Here is a 13,668-nt window from a genome sequence, read left to right as displayed (position 1 = left end):
GATGTGAAATACCTGAACGTATAAAAAGTCTGCATGTTGAGCTATATTTACGAATGATGTCTTTATACCGATGATAAAATTTAGTAAATGTTTTGACTAGTTTGTGATATCGAAAACCCTGGTGTAATAATTTTTCAGTAATACATAAATTTCTCTCGTTAAAATCTAAAACATTGTTACATACACGAGCGAATCGTACAAGTTGAGATATATAAACACCGTAAGATGGTGACAAGGGAACGTCACCATCTAAAAACGGATAATTAACGATAGGAAATGAAAAATCATCCCTTTTATCATAAATTTTAGTATTCAGCTTTCCGTTAGTGATATAGATATCAAGATCGAGGAAAGGGCAGTGGTCATTGTTAGTATTAGCTTTATTTAAAGTGAGTTCACCAGGATAAATTTCATTAATATACATACTGAAGTCGTCATTATTGAGAGCAGAAGGACCTACTCCTTTCTGCAGATGAGCACAAAATATGACAAAATAAAGGAAAAATGAGTCTATCGTCTTGTTATGTAAAAAGGGGACATTACTTAATGATAAGCAATACTATTTACCCCGAAATGAATACAGCAGATAACACAAAAGTCGCACAAGTTATAATCGACGGTGACCTATAGTTGTTAATGTTTTTGTCATTTTGGTCTTTTTGTGGGTAGCTGTCTCATTGGCAATCATACCACATCTTCTTTTTTAATATTAGCAATAAAAGTTCCAAAACTTGTTACAGAAGGTCTATTTTATGTAACAAGTAAGGTTATTCTCTACAAACTTTCAATACTTATAGAGGGAAATGAAATATCTTACAACGAAAGTCGAAATACAATGGGATGTGTAACGATCTTTACTACACATGAGGGTATAGCAAGGTCGAATATTTCAGTCAAGCATATTTATTTTATGTTTCTTATTATTCTACGAAATCACCAATACTGTTAAAAAAAATTGTCAAGTTGTCCTTTAAAATATTACATGGTTTCTTTTTGCAAAGATTTGTTTGATCATCATAACGTTTTAAATGATTTTCTAGAGAATTATTTAACGCGCAATTTGTTGGCGAAATTTGGAAATACCAAACGGTGAAAGCCATTAAATATTGTGATGATTTTCTGTATTGTGTGCCAACATTACATTATAGTGTTACTATGTAACTATGAGCTTTTAATTTTATATCTTGGTTCATCTAATGTAAAAGAGTGGAATGCTTATGTAATATTTAAATAGCTGTAATAATCATGTTCTCAATCAATTAAAGCTATTAAAAACATGTTACGGAGATAATTTACCTCAATTACATTCGATTTAATAGCAGTATTGTATATTAATGTTCCGTCTTTTGATGTACTAATATTTTCTTGTGTATAGACAATCATTTTCAACATTAAAACACAAATTGCATGTTCCGTCATAAAATTGTTAATGAAGCAATTTATATAAATATTTATTATAGCGCAGTATCGTCCCAGACCAATCCTCTGTCCTTTATGTTAAAAGGTTTAAGCGTGCAGTAAGACCTTTGGTAAATCTCAATGTTCTTTAATGTGGCATGCAGACTGTAGTCTATTTTCTGACTTTTGATTTCTGTAATATTACTATATTAACAATGCAAAAAAAGAAAGAAAATTTCAGCTCTCAATTTTCTGTTTTTTTGTAATAGGTCATAGCCATTTACGTCATGTGTCTTACAACTTTCATAGCGTCAGTGACACGTGATCATTGTCGCGTTCGTAACGTCATGCCAGAAATACTGTCGTTAGGTGCTCGTTCTTTAACTACGATCTTTACTTAGCTGTATTTGTAAAAACCTTTAGAAATTTTTGGTCCTTAATGCTCTTTAACTTTGTACTTTTTTTGGCATTTTAACATATTTTTATTCTGAGCGTCATTGATGAGACTTATGTAGACGGAACGCGCGTCTCGCGTAAATATCTAATTTGAATCCTGGTATCTTTGATGAGTTTATTTATTGTTGGTTATCTTTCTATCAATAAAACATGTTCTTACTCAACACGCCTATACCGAAATAAGAAACACAGCAACTCGACCAACAAACAGATACAAACAAAAATAATTGGTAATATCAACAAGTAACAATCAACAACAGACGATCTGACAAATAACGTTACAATGTACCCCATAGTAAGGTATAATACAAAAGTGATATGAACATATAGAAAACCACGGGGCATATCACGGTATTCGCTAAATAACTTGGCAGGTAATCATGTTTCTATTTTGTTTTAATTGTATATATCTATGTCTGTCGAGTTTCTGTGTTTGTGTTGACGGTAGAGGCGTATGCAAACATGTAGCTTCATAGACACCTAGTGAATATTTCCGATCAGACCAATGCTATAAGCCGTGTTGAAGAACTCGATATAACTTTTAATTAAACAGTAAACAGTCTTAACTACCATTATATCTATAACTTACTGTACACACGTTGGCTCGCGTGGCTTTCACTGTTCAAGAAGTCTCCTTTTTGCAGACGGTTAACATTATTATTTTGGTTGCAAATCATTTTAGATGAAAGATTGCGCAGTAAATATTGAAAACACGTAACATTATAGTAGTTGTCACTAAAGGCTAGTGGTCGAAAGCAAACAATGGTGTTGTTTTATTAATTTTTGTGGCTTTTTCCAAATATATAGTTAAGAAGATACGCGTGCTCAATGATTTGGAGTGATCTTAAAGAGAGGTTTTGAATGCCTTGATGTATTAATTTATCATTTCTGTATAATGTACTTTTCAGGTACGTTGTGACGGATTATTAGAATTGTTCTCCTTGTATGGTTTGCAATTTTGTGATATAATCCGCCATTTTTTTTTTTGTGAATCGAATTAAGAAGTGTCAGTTTCGGCTGCAGTGTGTTTATTTCTTGACAAATCCCAAATACAATCGAACCAGTCAAAATTCAAGACCATTAACAAGTAAGATATACTTAAACATATTACGTTAATTTTGGTTAAATTTGGTGTCAAATACGCACATATGAGCACAAAAAAATATCAAATTCTAACATCAATTTATTTCAGAAAACTGGTAAAATATAATTGGAGAGGTTTGTATTAAGAACAGTTCTAAGTGACAATTTGTTAACATCGTTCACAACTTGTCTTTACAGGAGGCTAAAAAAGTATTAACAAAATAAACCGAACTCTATGAAAATTTTTAAAGGGGGGAGATTAGTTGATAAAACCTGATAAAATAAAAACGTTTGACTATATAAACCAGCGGAACAAATGGAAAACAGCTGGCATATTCTTAATTTGTTACATTTTGGCATTTTCCGTTTAAAACATAGTAGGTTGAAAACGAACTTCTCCTTGAAAGACAGTTGTTTACAGTTTCCTTGTATTCACTAAATTGATGACAATCCCAAACAGACATATTTGGTAAATGTGACAATAATTAGAACCCAGCAGAAAAATCAAACAAACATATAAATAAATATGTCAAAGACGCCTACGTATATTTTTGAAAACCTGTTTGTTGTTTAATTTTTAATTTTTTTAATTTTTTTTTCAAATCAAATGTTTTATTGTCATATAAACTTTACAGTTTGTGACCAACAAATATACTATAGCTATTTGTTGACCTTTTTGGTTATCTATGGCGTTGGTTCGGTGTCTTGCTGAGGTGTATCCCACGTCTGTCCTCATTCAAACGGTCGAGGTTACCAATCATAAAACAATTGGTTCATTTCCTTTTTATTTTTGGCCTTATTCATTTCATTCATATTTTTTGGGAATTCTTCTTTCTCTCGTTACAAAGGTCACGATCCGAGTATTTAATATTTGCCGAAAGGGACGGATAAGTGTGGTATCAACAAGAATTCAATTCAATATTCCATATAATATATTATATATTAATGTATTTTGTAGAGAATTTCGCCTTATCATTTACACGTTTTGTCGTGTAGGCGTTAGTTTTTGTTTATTCTCTATACTATCTATTCACCAATTACTTGTTTAAGTTTGTCACATGACATCATCGACATTATGTTATCCACTTTCCCAAAGCGATCTCATTCCTATTGATATTCAAGGTTATGAAACATGTATATTATAGAGAGAGAGAACAAAATTCGATTGATGGGTATATAATGGTAACCCTGTGTCTGGACTATAGATATTGGAAACCTTTTATCCAGAAATGGACAATTGGTAATTTACTTTTGATATACAAGCATGGTTTCTATAACCAGTCGATGAGGAAACGTTCTATCTTGATATCGACAAATAAAACTGGTTATTTGTGATGTTTATTCTTTATTATACTTTTAATTCACTTTTCATGATAACGTGTGATGTTAACGTTTCGATTTCTTATTTATGATTCCATATAATGTCAAACATTGTGTGACTCCAATATATTCATAGATTTTTCCTTCCAATACCAGACAAGTCACTGTTTAAAAATTTAAACCATTCTGTGTAATGATGTTTAAAATTTATTCTAAAACATAATGGCGAGCTACGTTCTAGACACAATTATCATTGAAAATATTCAGGACAAATATTCGCACATTTGATGCCATTAGAGAGAAGATAAATTTTGCTGGGTGATTGAGAGAAGAACATATCAGTATTGACCAATTTTTGCCTCTATCCACTTTTCCATACTGCTTGCAGTGAAAGTCTTCATATCAGTCAAATCATAAGTTCTAGATATGATAAGGCGTGAAAAATTAACTACGAGACGTTAAGGAAACAACAATCAAGTACTCTTGAGATCTTGTATTTATGTTTGCTTATTTAAGAATTGTATGTTTATTTAGTTCATAACTGATAATTGAAGCCTATTTAAATTATATGGATAATTCAAGGGGGTATATAATTGAGAATGGAAACTTTGAATGTGTCGAGAGATACAAAACCCTCATCAAAGAACAGAAAACAACCAAAGGCCACCAATGAACCTTACGCAGCGAGAACACGCCTTCACCCGAAGTCGGGCTTCAGCTAGCTCGCACCTGAACAAAATAGTATATTCTGGATCAGCAAAATGAACACAGACCTGAACTCCGAAAATTATATATGAACCAAAATTTAAAGAATAAAATCACACACGGACGTACGAATGCTAGATGTTTTTACTCGAGACAGGCGCAGTTGTGCGACAGGGTTAAACAAGTTAAGGTGTTCTAGTTGAAAATATATACTGTGGATACTATAATTATATATCGTATATTTATTGCTGTTTATCTTATCTTCACACGAAGTATATACATTCTTAAATTTGTTGTTAAATGTGTTTTATGATAATTGTATATTATAATTATAACTAAATGATTTCTAAGTGAAGAAAAAAACACCTGCTTTATTGAGTTGAAGAAAAATATAAAACATTAATATTTCAATACAGCAAACTGTTTTTGAATAAAGCTTTACATCCTAAAAACATAAAAAAAAACTCCGAAATAATTACAATAGATGTATGCTTCAGTATAATACGTTATTCTGATTGGCGAACTACAAATCACGTGCTGTTCTCAAAGCAATTTCATTACACAATAAAACTTTTTGATTATGATAGCACGAGGTCAAACAATAAAGTGCACAGGTGAATTAAATAAAAAAAAAATGATAAACTTCGTGTTGTCATGTTCATAGCTAAAAAATGTAATTGTAAGTATTGAATGCTTCTTTTTGTGACTTCATAGGGTTGTAAACGCGTTGACCGTGCGTACATTTTAAGAATGAAGCGTTTCCGCGCTTTATACAAAATGTACTTCGGTCAACGCTTTTACACCCCAATAAAGTTACAAAAGAAGCATTTTTAAAATTCTTAAATAAAAAACACCAGTACAGAAAAAAGCAAATGTATGAAGAAACCAAACTAGACCTTACATAGGTGTGTACATAAGAAGGTGGAATATGGAACTGTTATAAATTGTTAATTAAAGCATTTGTATTAAAATCGTATGTAGAAAGCTTTTATATTTCTTTAATGCTGATTAATTCGAGCAAATTTGGAAAATAAAGTGTTCGTCCCTTAATGTCCAGTGGCAAACGTTTGCACCATAAACAACACACGAGCAAATTACAGTTTTAAGTTTTAAACATGATACTGTAGTACTACCGTTGTTTTGACCAGAAACAATTGACTTAAAAATCAGAGACAAAATGACCTATAACAAAGCAATATAAGGTTTGTATTAAAACATGATTATAAATTGTACAGGTTTTCTTTCTTGTGAATTTATTCTTCCTTTGTCCGCTTGTTGGTATGTTCTTCACATTTCCTCATATTCTTGTTAACTTTTAAATCGGTGTTTATTGTTATAAGAGGATATGGTATGAACGCCAATAAGACAACTCTCCATCCAAGTCAAAGTTTGTAAAAGTAACCCATTATAGGTGATCATGTTTCTTATTTTTTCGCCATAAACGGAAGGGTTTATAATAAAGATATGTTTCTCCGTTTTCATATAAAATCAGCGGGGAGGGGCACTTTTTTTTTTTAAATCCTGTCTTTGATCAATTGATTCCTTAGTCTAGTACATATGAATTGTCAATTTCATACTGCCGTTTTGCAGTAAGCTTTACTATATATATTACGGTCAATGTCCCTCAGAAGTACAGATCGAAGTGAGTGAAAAATAACGACTGGATTATTCGGGTTTATATATGATAGGAAAATTTAATTTCCTTCTTCAAAAGTAGAGATAGAAGTGAGTTAACTATAACGACTGGATTATTCGGGTTTATATATGATAGGAAAATTTAATTTCCTTCAGAAGTAGTATCAAGTATATTAGAAAGTAATTGACTATCCGAGGTGAGGTGTTGTACGTGGGTGGCACCAGTCGTGCTGTCGTCCACTTATAAGTTTAGGAGAAGGGAGTTTGTCGTCGAGTCATAGATTATAGAGAACCGCGTCTGTTTGTCGTCCAGTAAAGGTTTAAGAGAAGCAAGTTAAGTTCGTATCACTTCAAAACTCTCAAGTGGTCGACCTGTTGTTGTAAAGTGGATGGCAGATAAAAATTGAACGTGCAATTAGGCAATAATAAAGAGTAGACAACTTACCCACACACCATGGGGCTGTAAATAACAGAAACACTGCTCGATACATCATCGTCTTCATACTGAAAAATCAATCCAAAACATAGTCATATGGTTTTTGCCCTGTAATAGAGTAATAAACTTCATTGATGAACTGATTTAAATGTCGATGCCACTGCTGGTGGACGTTTCGTCCCCGAGGGTATCACCAACCCAGTAGTCAACACTTCGGTTTTGACATGAATATCAATAATGTGGTCTTTTTATAAATTTCCTGTATACAAAACTTTGAACTTTTTGAAAAACTAAGGATTTTCTTATCCCAGGCATAGATTACCTTAGCCGTATTTGGCACAACTTTTTGGGAATTTTGGATCCTCAATGCTTTTCAACTTTGTACTTGTTTGGGTTTATAAATATTTTTGATTTGAGCGTCACTGATGAGTCTTATGTAGACGAAACGCGCGTATGGCGTACTAAATTATAATCCTGGTACCTTTGATAACTAATTATAGACGTAACAAGACAACACCAACCCTAAGAACGTCCACAATACACAGGAAAAACACTGTGTCAATAACATGTATGGATATGAGTGACAGTTTGAAGATTTTGTAGGGTGTTGTTGTATGATTACTTGATTCCACAAGGGAGGTTACCACGTGCTTCAGTGCCATATAATAGTGATATATCCAAGGGGAGGTAACCGCGTGCCTCAGTGCCATATAATAGTGATATATCCAAGGGGAGGTTGCCGCGTGCTTCAGTGCCATATAATAGTGAAATATCCAATATTGATTAAGGGAAGCCAACATTACTTTAAAATCAAGATCATATTCACAAGGGAAACCAAATGCCTATTTTATGGGAATTTCAATTAATGTCAAATTTTATCATACAAATTGTGCTTAACATGGAAAAGCATGTATCTGTTTTTGAAACATTGAATTTTACGAGACAAATCTATTAATGCATTAACTGCTAGTTTTTATATAGTGAAGCTACTGCTATTTAGGACAAGATAAATCACATTTCAAAAACCCAATATTCAAGAAAGATGAAATGAACAAGATAGTATACGTCATAACGAGGCTTCCGGTTTTACCAAACATAGTACTTGACTGAATAAACTCAAAATACTCAATATTGAGAGGCTAACAATAAGTTGGTTCAATTTTTGTAATATCATTATCAATGAGTCTATCAACATCGTTGTTTTCATTATCATGATTGGTGATTGATTATGTTGTATGATGTTTTTTGAAAGATGTAGTTTCATATTGCTGTTCTTGCATCCTTGTCCAGGTTTAAACACAACGTGATCAATGTTCATGTAAATACCAAAAAATAGTTATCTGCTATGGTTTGCACCAAGGCTTGTAGTTTTACATATATAATACAATATGCAAGAGAAGAAGGTAGCTTTCCAACATTCTAAGCTGTAACACACGGCTGAAAACATGGGTGACCATCGGCACTAGCTAAATATGTCTGTCATAGTTGTTTTTTCCGACAATATTGTTTTTAAGTATGTAATTTGTTTTCTCGTTTGAATTATTTCACCTTTATCATGTCATTACATTTGATGGCTGACTATACGTATTTGAAGTATGTTGGATAGTTGTCTCGTCAGCAATCATACATAAACTTTCTTATTGTTCTTACATTGAACAAAAGATCCTGAAAACTATAGGAGTTTGGACTAAACTATTAGTTTACATGCTCATATTATCAGTATCATGAAACAAAATGGATCAAGCGTATTTATTTATGATTCGAAATCATCTATATACAAAGTTACTCAAAGTTTAAGCAAACTATTAGTGGTTGTATTGCTGTTCTTCATTTAAAGCATTTCATTAATGATCAATGTATATCAGCATTGTATTTAACATTTGCAAGATTCTAAGAACATTAACTTATATATGAACCCCTATCCACATATGACGTGTTTTAGCCTTTTACTATGTATGGGGAAAAACAATGAATCAAACGGGCCTCTAGTATTTTGCTATAATAATTATAAGCGCTGTTGTAGTGACCAAGATTAGTAGAATGTCGACTCATATGATAATTTGATCTTATAAGATGTATTATCATTATGAAAAACAAATGAATGTAAACGATCATCCAGTATTTTGCAATTACAATATGTGCAACAGTAAGTTTTGAATCAAATATGATTACAAATTCAATATCTATATTAGAATTTTAAGTCAGAAAATTATACCGAGATTATTCCAATGATAAATGTACATTGTATAAGCAGAAAGCTAGAAACATTCGACGCCATTAAAAGTTATGATGCGTTAATAACTATTATCTGATATCTAAGTACAAAAGAAATGTCATAATCAACTGCAACCAGCCGTGGGACCGTGGGACAATGAACTATTGAAATATTTACAGTCCAATACTACAACAAAAAGAGAATTACATCTAATTTTAAAAGTACAATCAATTATATAAAGTGATACAACTCTCACCATTTCTTTTGTTATATATTCAATATTGAATAATTTTAAAATGTTTTCATTTATAAAATGATTTTACAAAAAGTCTTTTGATTCACACAAATCAATTTTGTTTTATATTTTATAAATATACTGTTAAATATTTGCATAAAGTGAAGTTGTGCTTGATGATTACGAATGAGATAACGAGATAAGTTATCAATACTTTATATAAATATGTAAAACGACCAATGAAAACACATTACAAGGGCTTTGTTCTGCTATTGTTTCAAACTTTGACTTATTTGATCTTTTCAAATATTGTTTCTTTAATTAACTTTTAGAAGCCTTCGAATTAAACCTTTTAAAGTATTGCTTTTAAATCTTTGCGATTCTATCAAACATGTGCTCAGAAACAAACAATTTAAAATCAATTTAAAGTCTTGCTTTTAAGATCTATGTGATTCCATTACACCACGATCAATGCGATCAATTTTTCCTATGCAGATGATACTGATGCACCCTACTTCCTCTTTGTATGATAATGGTTCCATTAATGCATTCTTATCATTTTTTTTCTATTTTAACCCTAAATTGATTCCGTATTTATACCTACTTTTTAAACTTCAGAAACAAATGTATTCTTTGTACAAGGTTTAAATAAATGTATCACAGAACAAGATTACTTTATATTGTCTTGATTTTGATAAAGCATCAGCGAGATGAAAATACTATATGCAGATTTACTTAATTTATTTATCTTATCTTATAGTCTTATGTAAAATATGACAGCTTCACTCTCTAAATAGAGATTTTGGGAATGCCGAATAAAATAGACGACAAAAAGAAATGGTCTAAACCTTTGGTCGGGAAAGCTTTGGTGAACTAGCGAACATTACATATGGTCATTTCGGTTGTTAAATGCAGTTAATAGATAATGCATGGTTTACTTTTTGTTTTTACAATATCCTGGTTCAGTAATTTACATTATAGCTCCCTCCTACCATGACCATGCCTACAGCTACACTGTGGCCTGTCTGAAAGCTCCAACACGAAAAGGAGCAGAATCGACAGATTAGATAAAAAAAACTGACTGACATTATTATCTGTGTATTGGAATTTTAGTCCCTAAACTGGCAAACATAAACTCTATCAAAGCCACGTCATTGAGATCTGTCAATGGTCATTTATATCACTTCACTGTGTAACAATCAATTATATTTACATTTCTCTTCAGTTACCGGTTACAGGACAGAGTGGAACTTGACTTTAAATTATCATGGATTAGGGAACCAGGACAAACGGAATCTTCCACGATAAAATCAAAGGAAAGGGAATAAGTAACTATATCGAACTTCAAATGCTACCTGCTGTGGATAAAAAAACAAGGTTTTAACAGAAAAAAGTCTTAGACTCAGTATTTAAGCAGTTTAACAAAATTATCGAAAATTGAACAACTAAGGTACTTTAAACTCAATTATTTTCCTCAAATGAGAGTCTGTCAAGTACCTAATCAAAAATCAATTTTGAGTTGTCTCTTGGTGTACGGTAATGTGACAAGATATATGTTTTAGCTTAAGTTGTTGAAGATATTGATTGCCACGAAAAAATATAAATAGATTATTAAACTATTATCTGGGGACGTTTGATTTAAAGAGAGTGTCTAGGATCCGTATCACATATAGTTTTACTTTTGGCGTCTTTGTATTGATCGTCTTCGAACCCACTGTGTAATTACGGGACTGACTTCATGGTTTTATATTTCTTAGATCATAAACCATTGCACGTAATTTTAACTTTCAACCCATGACGTCATCTTATCGCTTTTGATCCAACTGATATGATAAAGTACATTTTGAAAACACGACCTTTTTATCGTTTAAAATTAATCATTTTAATATCTGATACATCTTTTATCAATATTTCATATCAAACTTTACACGGGAATACTTGTACGTGTAATAATAAAACATGATACCAGCATTTCAAAGAGAATGTTTTGAGACCACTTCTCTGCAACGAGGATAGTAATGAACTGTACTTTAACCCAATATATTAATAATTTATATGTCAGCAGAAACTAACTATAAATAAAGGGTATAATCAAAGTCACGTGATAAAATATAACACAGAACCGAATTAATATTTAAAATGATTGCCAGATACATGTAGTTGTATGTATACGTCACGTGGTATACGTGGTAGTTAAAGAAGAAAATAACTACTAAGTGCGTTACAATAATTAGGACGAGATATCAAATATCAAAATATAAAGTAAAACAAAAAAAGAGAACAAAAACTGTTTCAATAAAAGTATCTTTATAAAAACAAAGAAGATTGTAGTATAAATTTCAGTGATACAACTATCCACAAGAGTCCAAAGAGGTGGATCATTGTAACCAAATATAGGTCAACGTACGGCTTACAGGTAAATGACGAAAGCCCATACAAAGTGTATAGTCAGTTATAAAGGTCCGGCATGACAAAATGTAAAAACTTTTCAAACAAGAAAATGAAACGACATGAGTTTCATTGTGTGACAAAACAATTTTAACGAAACTATAACCGATATTTTGAGCAACCAACGACCAATGATTTACCGTTGCTGACTGACGTAAAACCAAATGTTCATTTAAACATTTAAAGCTAGATTTATAGATATAGAAATATATGGTGTGAGTGCCAATGAGACAACTCTCCATCCAAGTAACAATTCATAAAAGTAAACCGTTAAAGGTCAAGTATAGCCTTCCACGCGGAGCTTAGGCTCACACCGAACAGCAAGCTACAAATGTATAAAGGGCCCAAAAATAACTAGTGTAAAACTATTCAAACGGGAAAACCGTATTTTTATGTATTGAATGCTGAAAAGTAACTTTGTTTGAAGAATAAATCCACATCAAAAGTAAAAGGTGAACGGAGACATTATAACCCTAGAATCGTATGGTTCTGCCTGCCATCATAATCTTTTTAACAGGTGAATATAAAAAGAAATAGTTCATGATTAAGGTGATGGTAATGAGGTTCTTACATCTTACAAAAATACCAAACTTTCTTTTATTGCTTTTTCATCACATTTATTTTCATTCATTGCTGATCATTTTTGCAGATGAAAAATGGCAAACTGTTATCAGTGATGCAAGATCTTATCAAATAAAACAAGCATGCTGACTTTGTTATTTCAAGGGATATAATTATCTTATTCTCAATTCTTTAAATTACTTTATTGAATTTCCTGTGTGTATTTTACATTTTAAAGCTGAAGACAGTTACATATTCTAGCTATAAAACCTTGTGTAACCCATCAAGTTCTTCAGAAAATGTTGAAACCAAGCATTGTGTGTTTTCTGAATATAATGTAGCAATAGAATACAGAGGTATATAACTACTACATAGAGACATGTATATCTTAAAGTGTTAGATGTCCATGTTCGTATAAAAGGTTGATATATATATATATACATCACTGAAGAGACATTTATTGTCGAAATTCGGATATGGTGTACTAAAGAAATATTGACACCGAATGTTTGTGGCACAACATCCTGTCCACAAGTTTTTTTTCTTTTTTCTGTGACGTATTAACTTTATATAAGAATCCATTTTGTTACATCTTGTGATCAATTTTATTTGGCAATCGCCAATGGCAGTCAGCAGGGTTAAAGAACATCAGTTGTTCGACCTGTTAGTCAAATGCGTTTTGTTTAAATATACTTTTTCACTCTTTTGGTCTTTTGGAAAATGTTGTTTGTGCTGTTTTTATACCCTTCTACAACGAAATTTGTTTGACATGCACACGTATAAAAACTGCGGTTTTTATCCAACGCAGTCATAGGTTTGAACGTAGTTTTCAATTTAGACTCTTTTATATATATATATATATACTAGAAAGTAAAAACACAAAAATACTGAACTCCGAGGAAAATTCATAACGCAAAGTCCCAAATCAAATGGCAAAATCAAAAGTTCAAACATATCAAACGAATGGATAACAACTGTCATATTCCTGACTTGTTACAGGCATTTTATTATGTAGAAAATGGTGGATTGAAACTGTGATTGTATAGCTAGCTAAACCTCTGACTTGTATGACTTGTACAGCAGTAAGCTGTTGATATCCAAGTGAAAAGGTATATTTCCCTATATAAAAGTATACATAAAATGAGATTTCGTTGAAGAGGGGTGTAAATACAGCAC

The 13,668-nt window shown here is 31.7% G+C and overlaps 1 protein-coding gene across 3 annotated transcripts in view; it reads right to left on the bottom strand.

Annotated features, from left to right (window-relative positions):
* LOC134726016 (neuronal acetylcholine receptor subunit alpha-10-like) overlaps positions 1–13,668 on the bottom strand; it is a 65,689-nt gene that overhangs the window by 37,803 nt on the left and 14,218 nt on the right. For all 3 annotated transcript variants that reach the window (XM_063590373.1, XM_063590372.1, XM_063590371.1), the window contains exon 2: positions 7,043–7,101. In XM_063590373.1, coding sequence (XP_063446443.1) covers positions 7,043–7,100 — 58 coding nt within the window. In that variant the 5' untranslated portion in view covers position 7,101. The remainder of the gene's footprint in view (positions 1–7,042; positions 7,102–13,668) is intronic.

Source organism: Mytilus trossulus, chromosome 7 (assembly GCF_036588685.1).
Source record: "Mytilus trossulus isolate FHL-02 chromosome 7, PNRI_Mtr1.1.1.hap1, whole genome shotgun sequence".
Lineage (NCBI taxonomy): Eukaryota > Metazoa > Mollusca > Bivalvia > Mytilida > Mytilidae > Mytilus > Mytilus trossulus.
The sequence above is the reverse complement of the archived record's forward strand: the minus strand, read 5'-3'. Positions and strand labels throughout refer to the sequence as shown.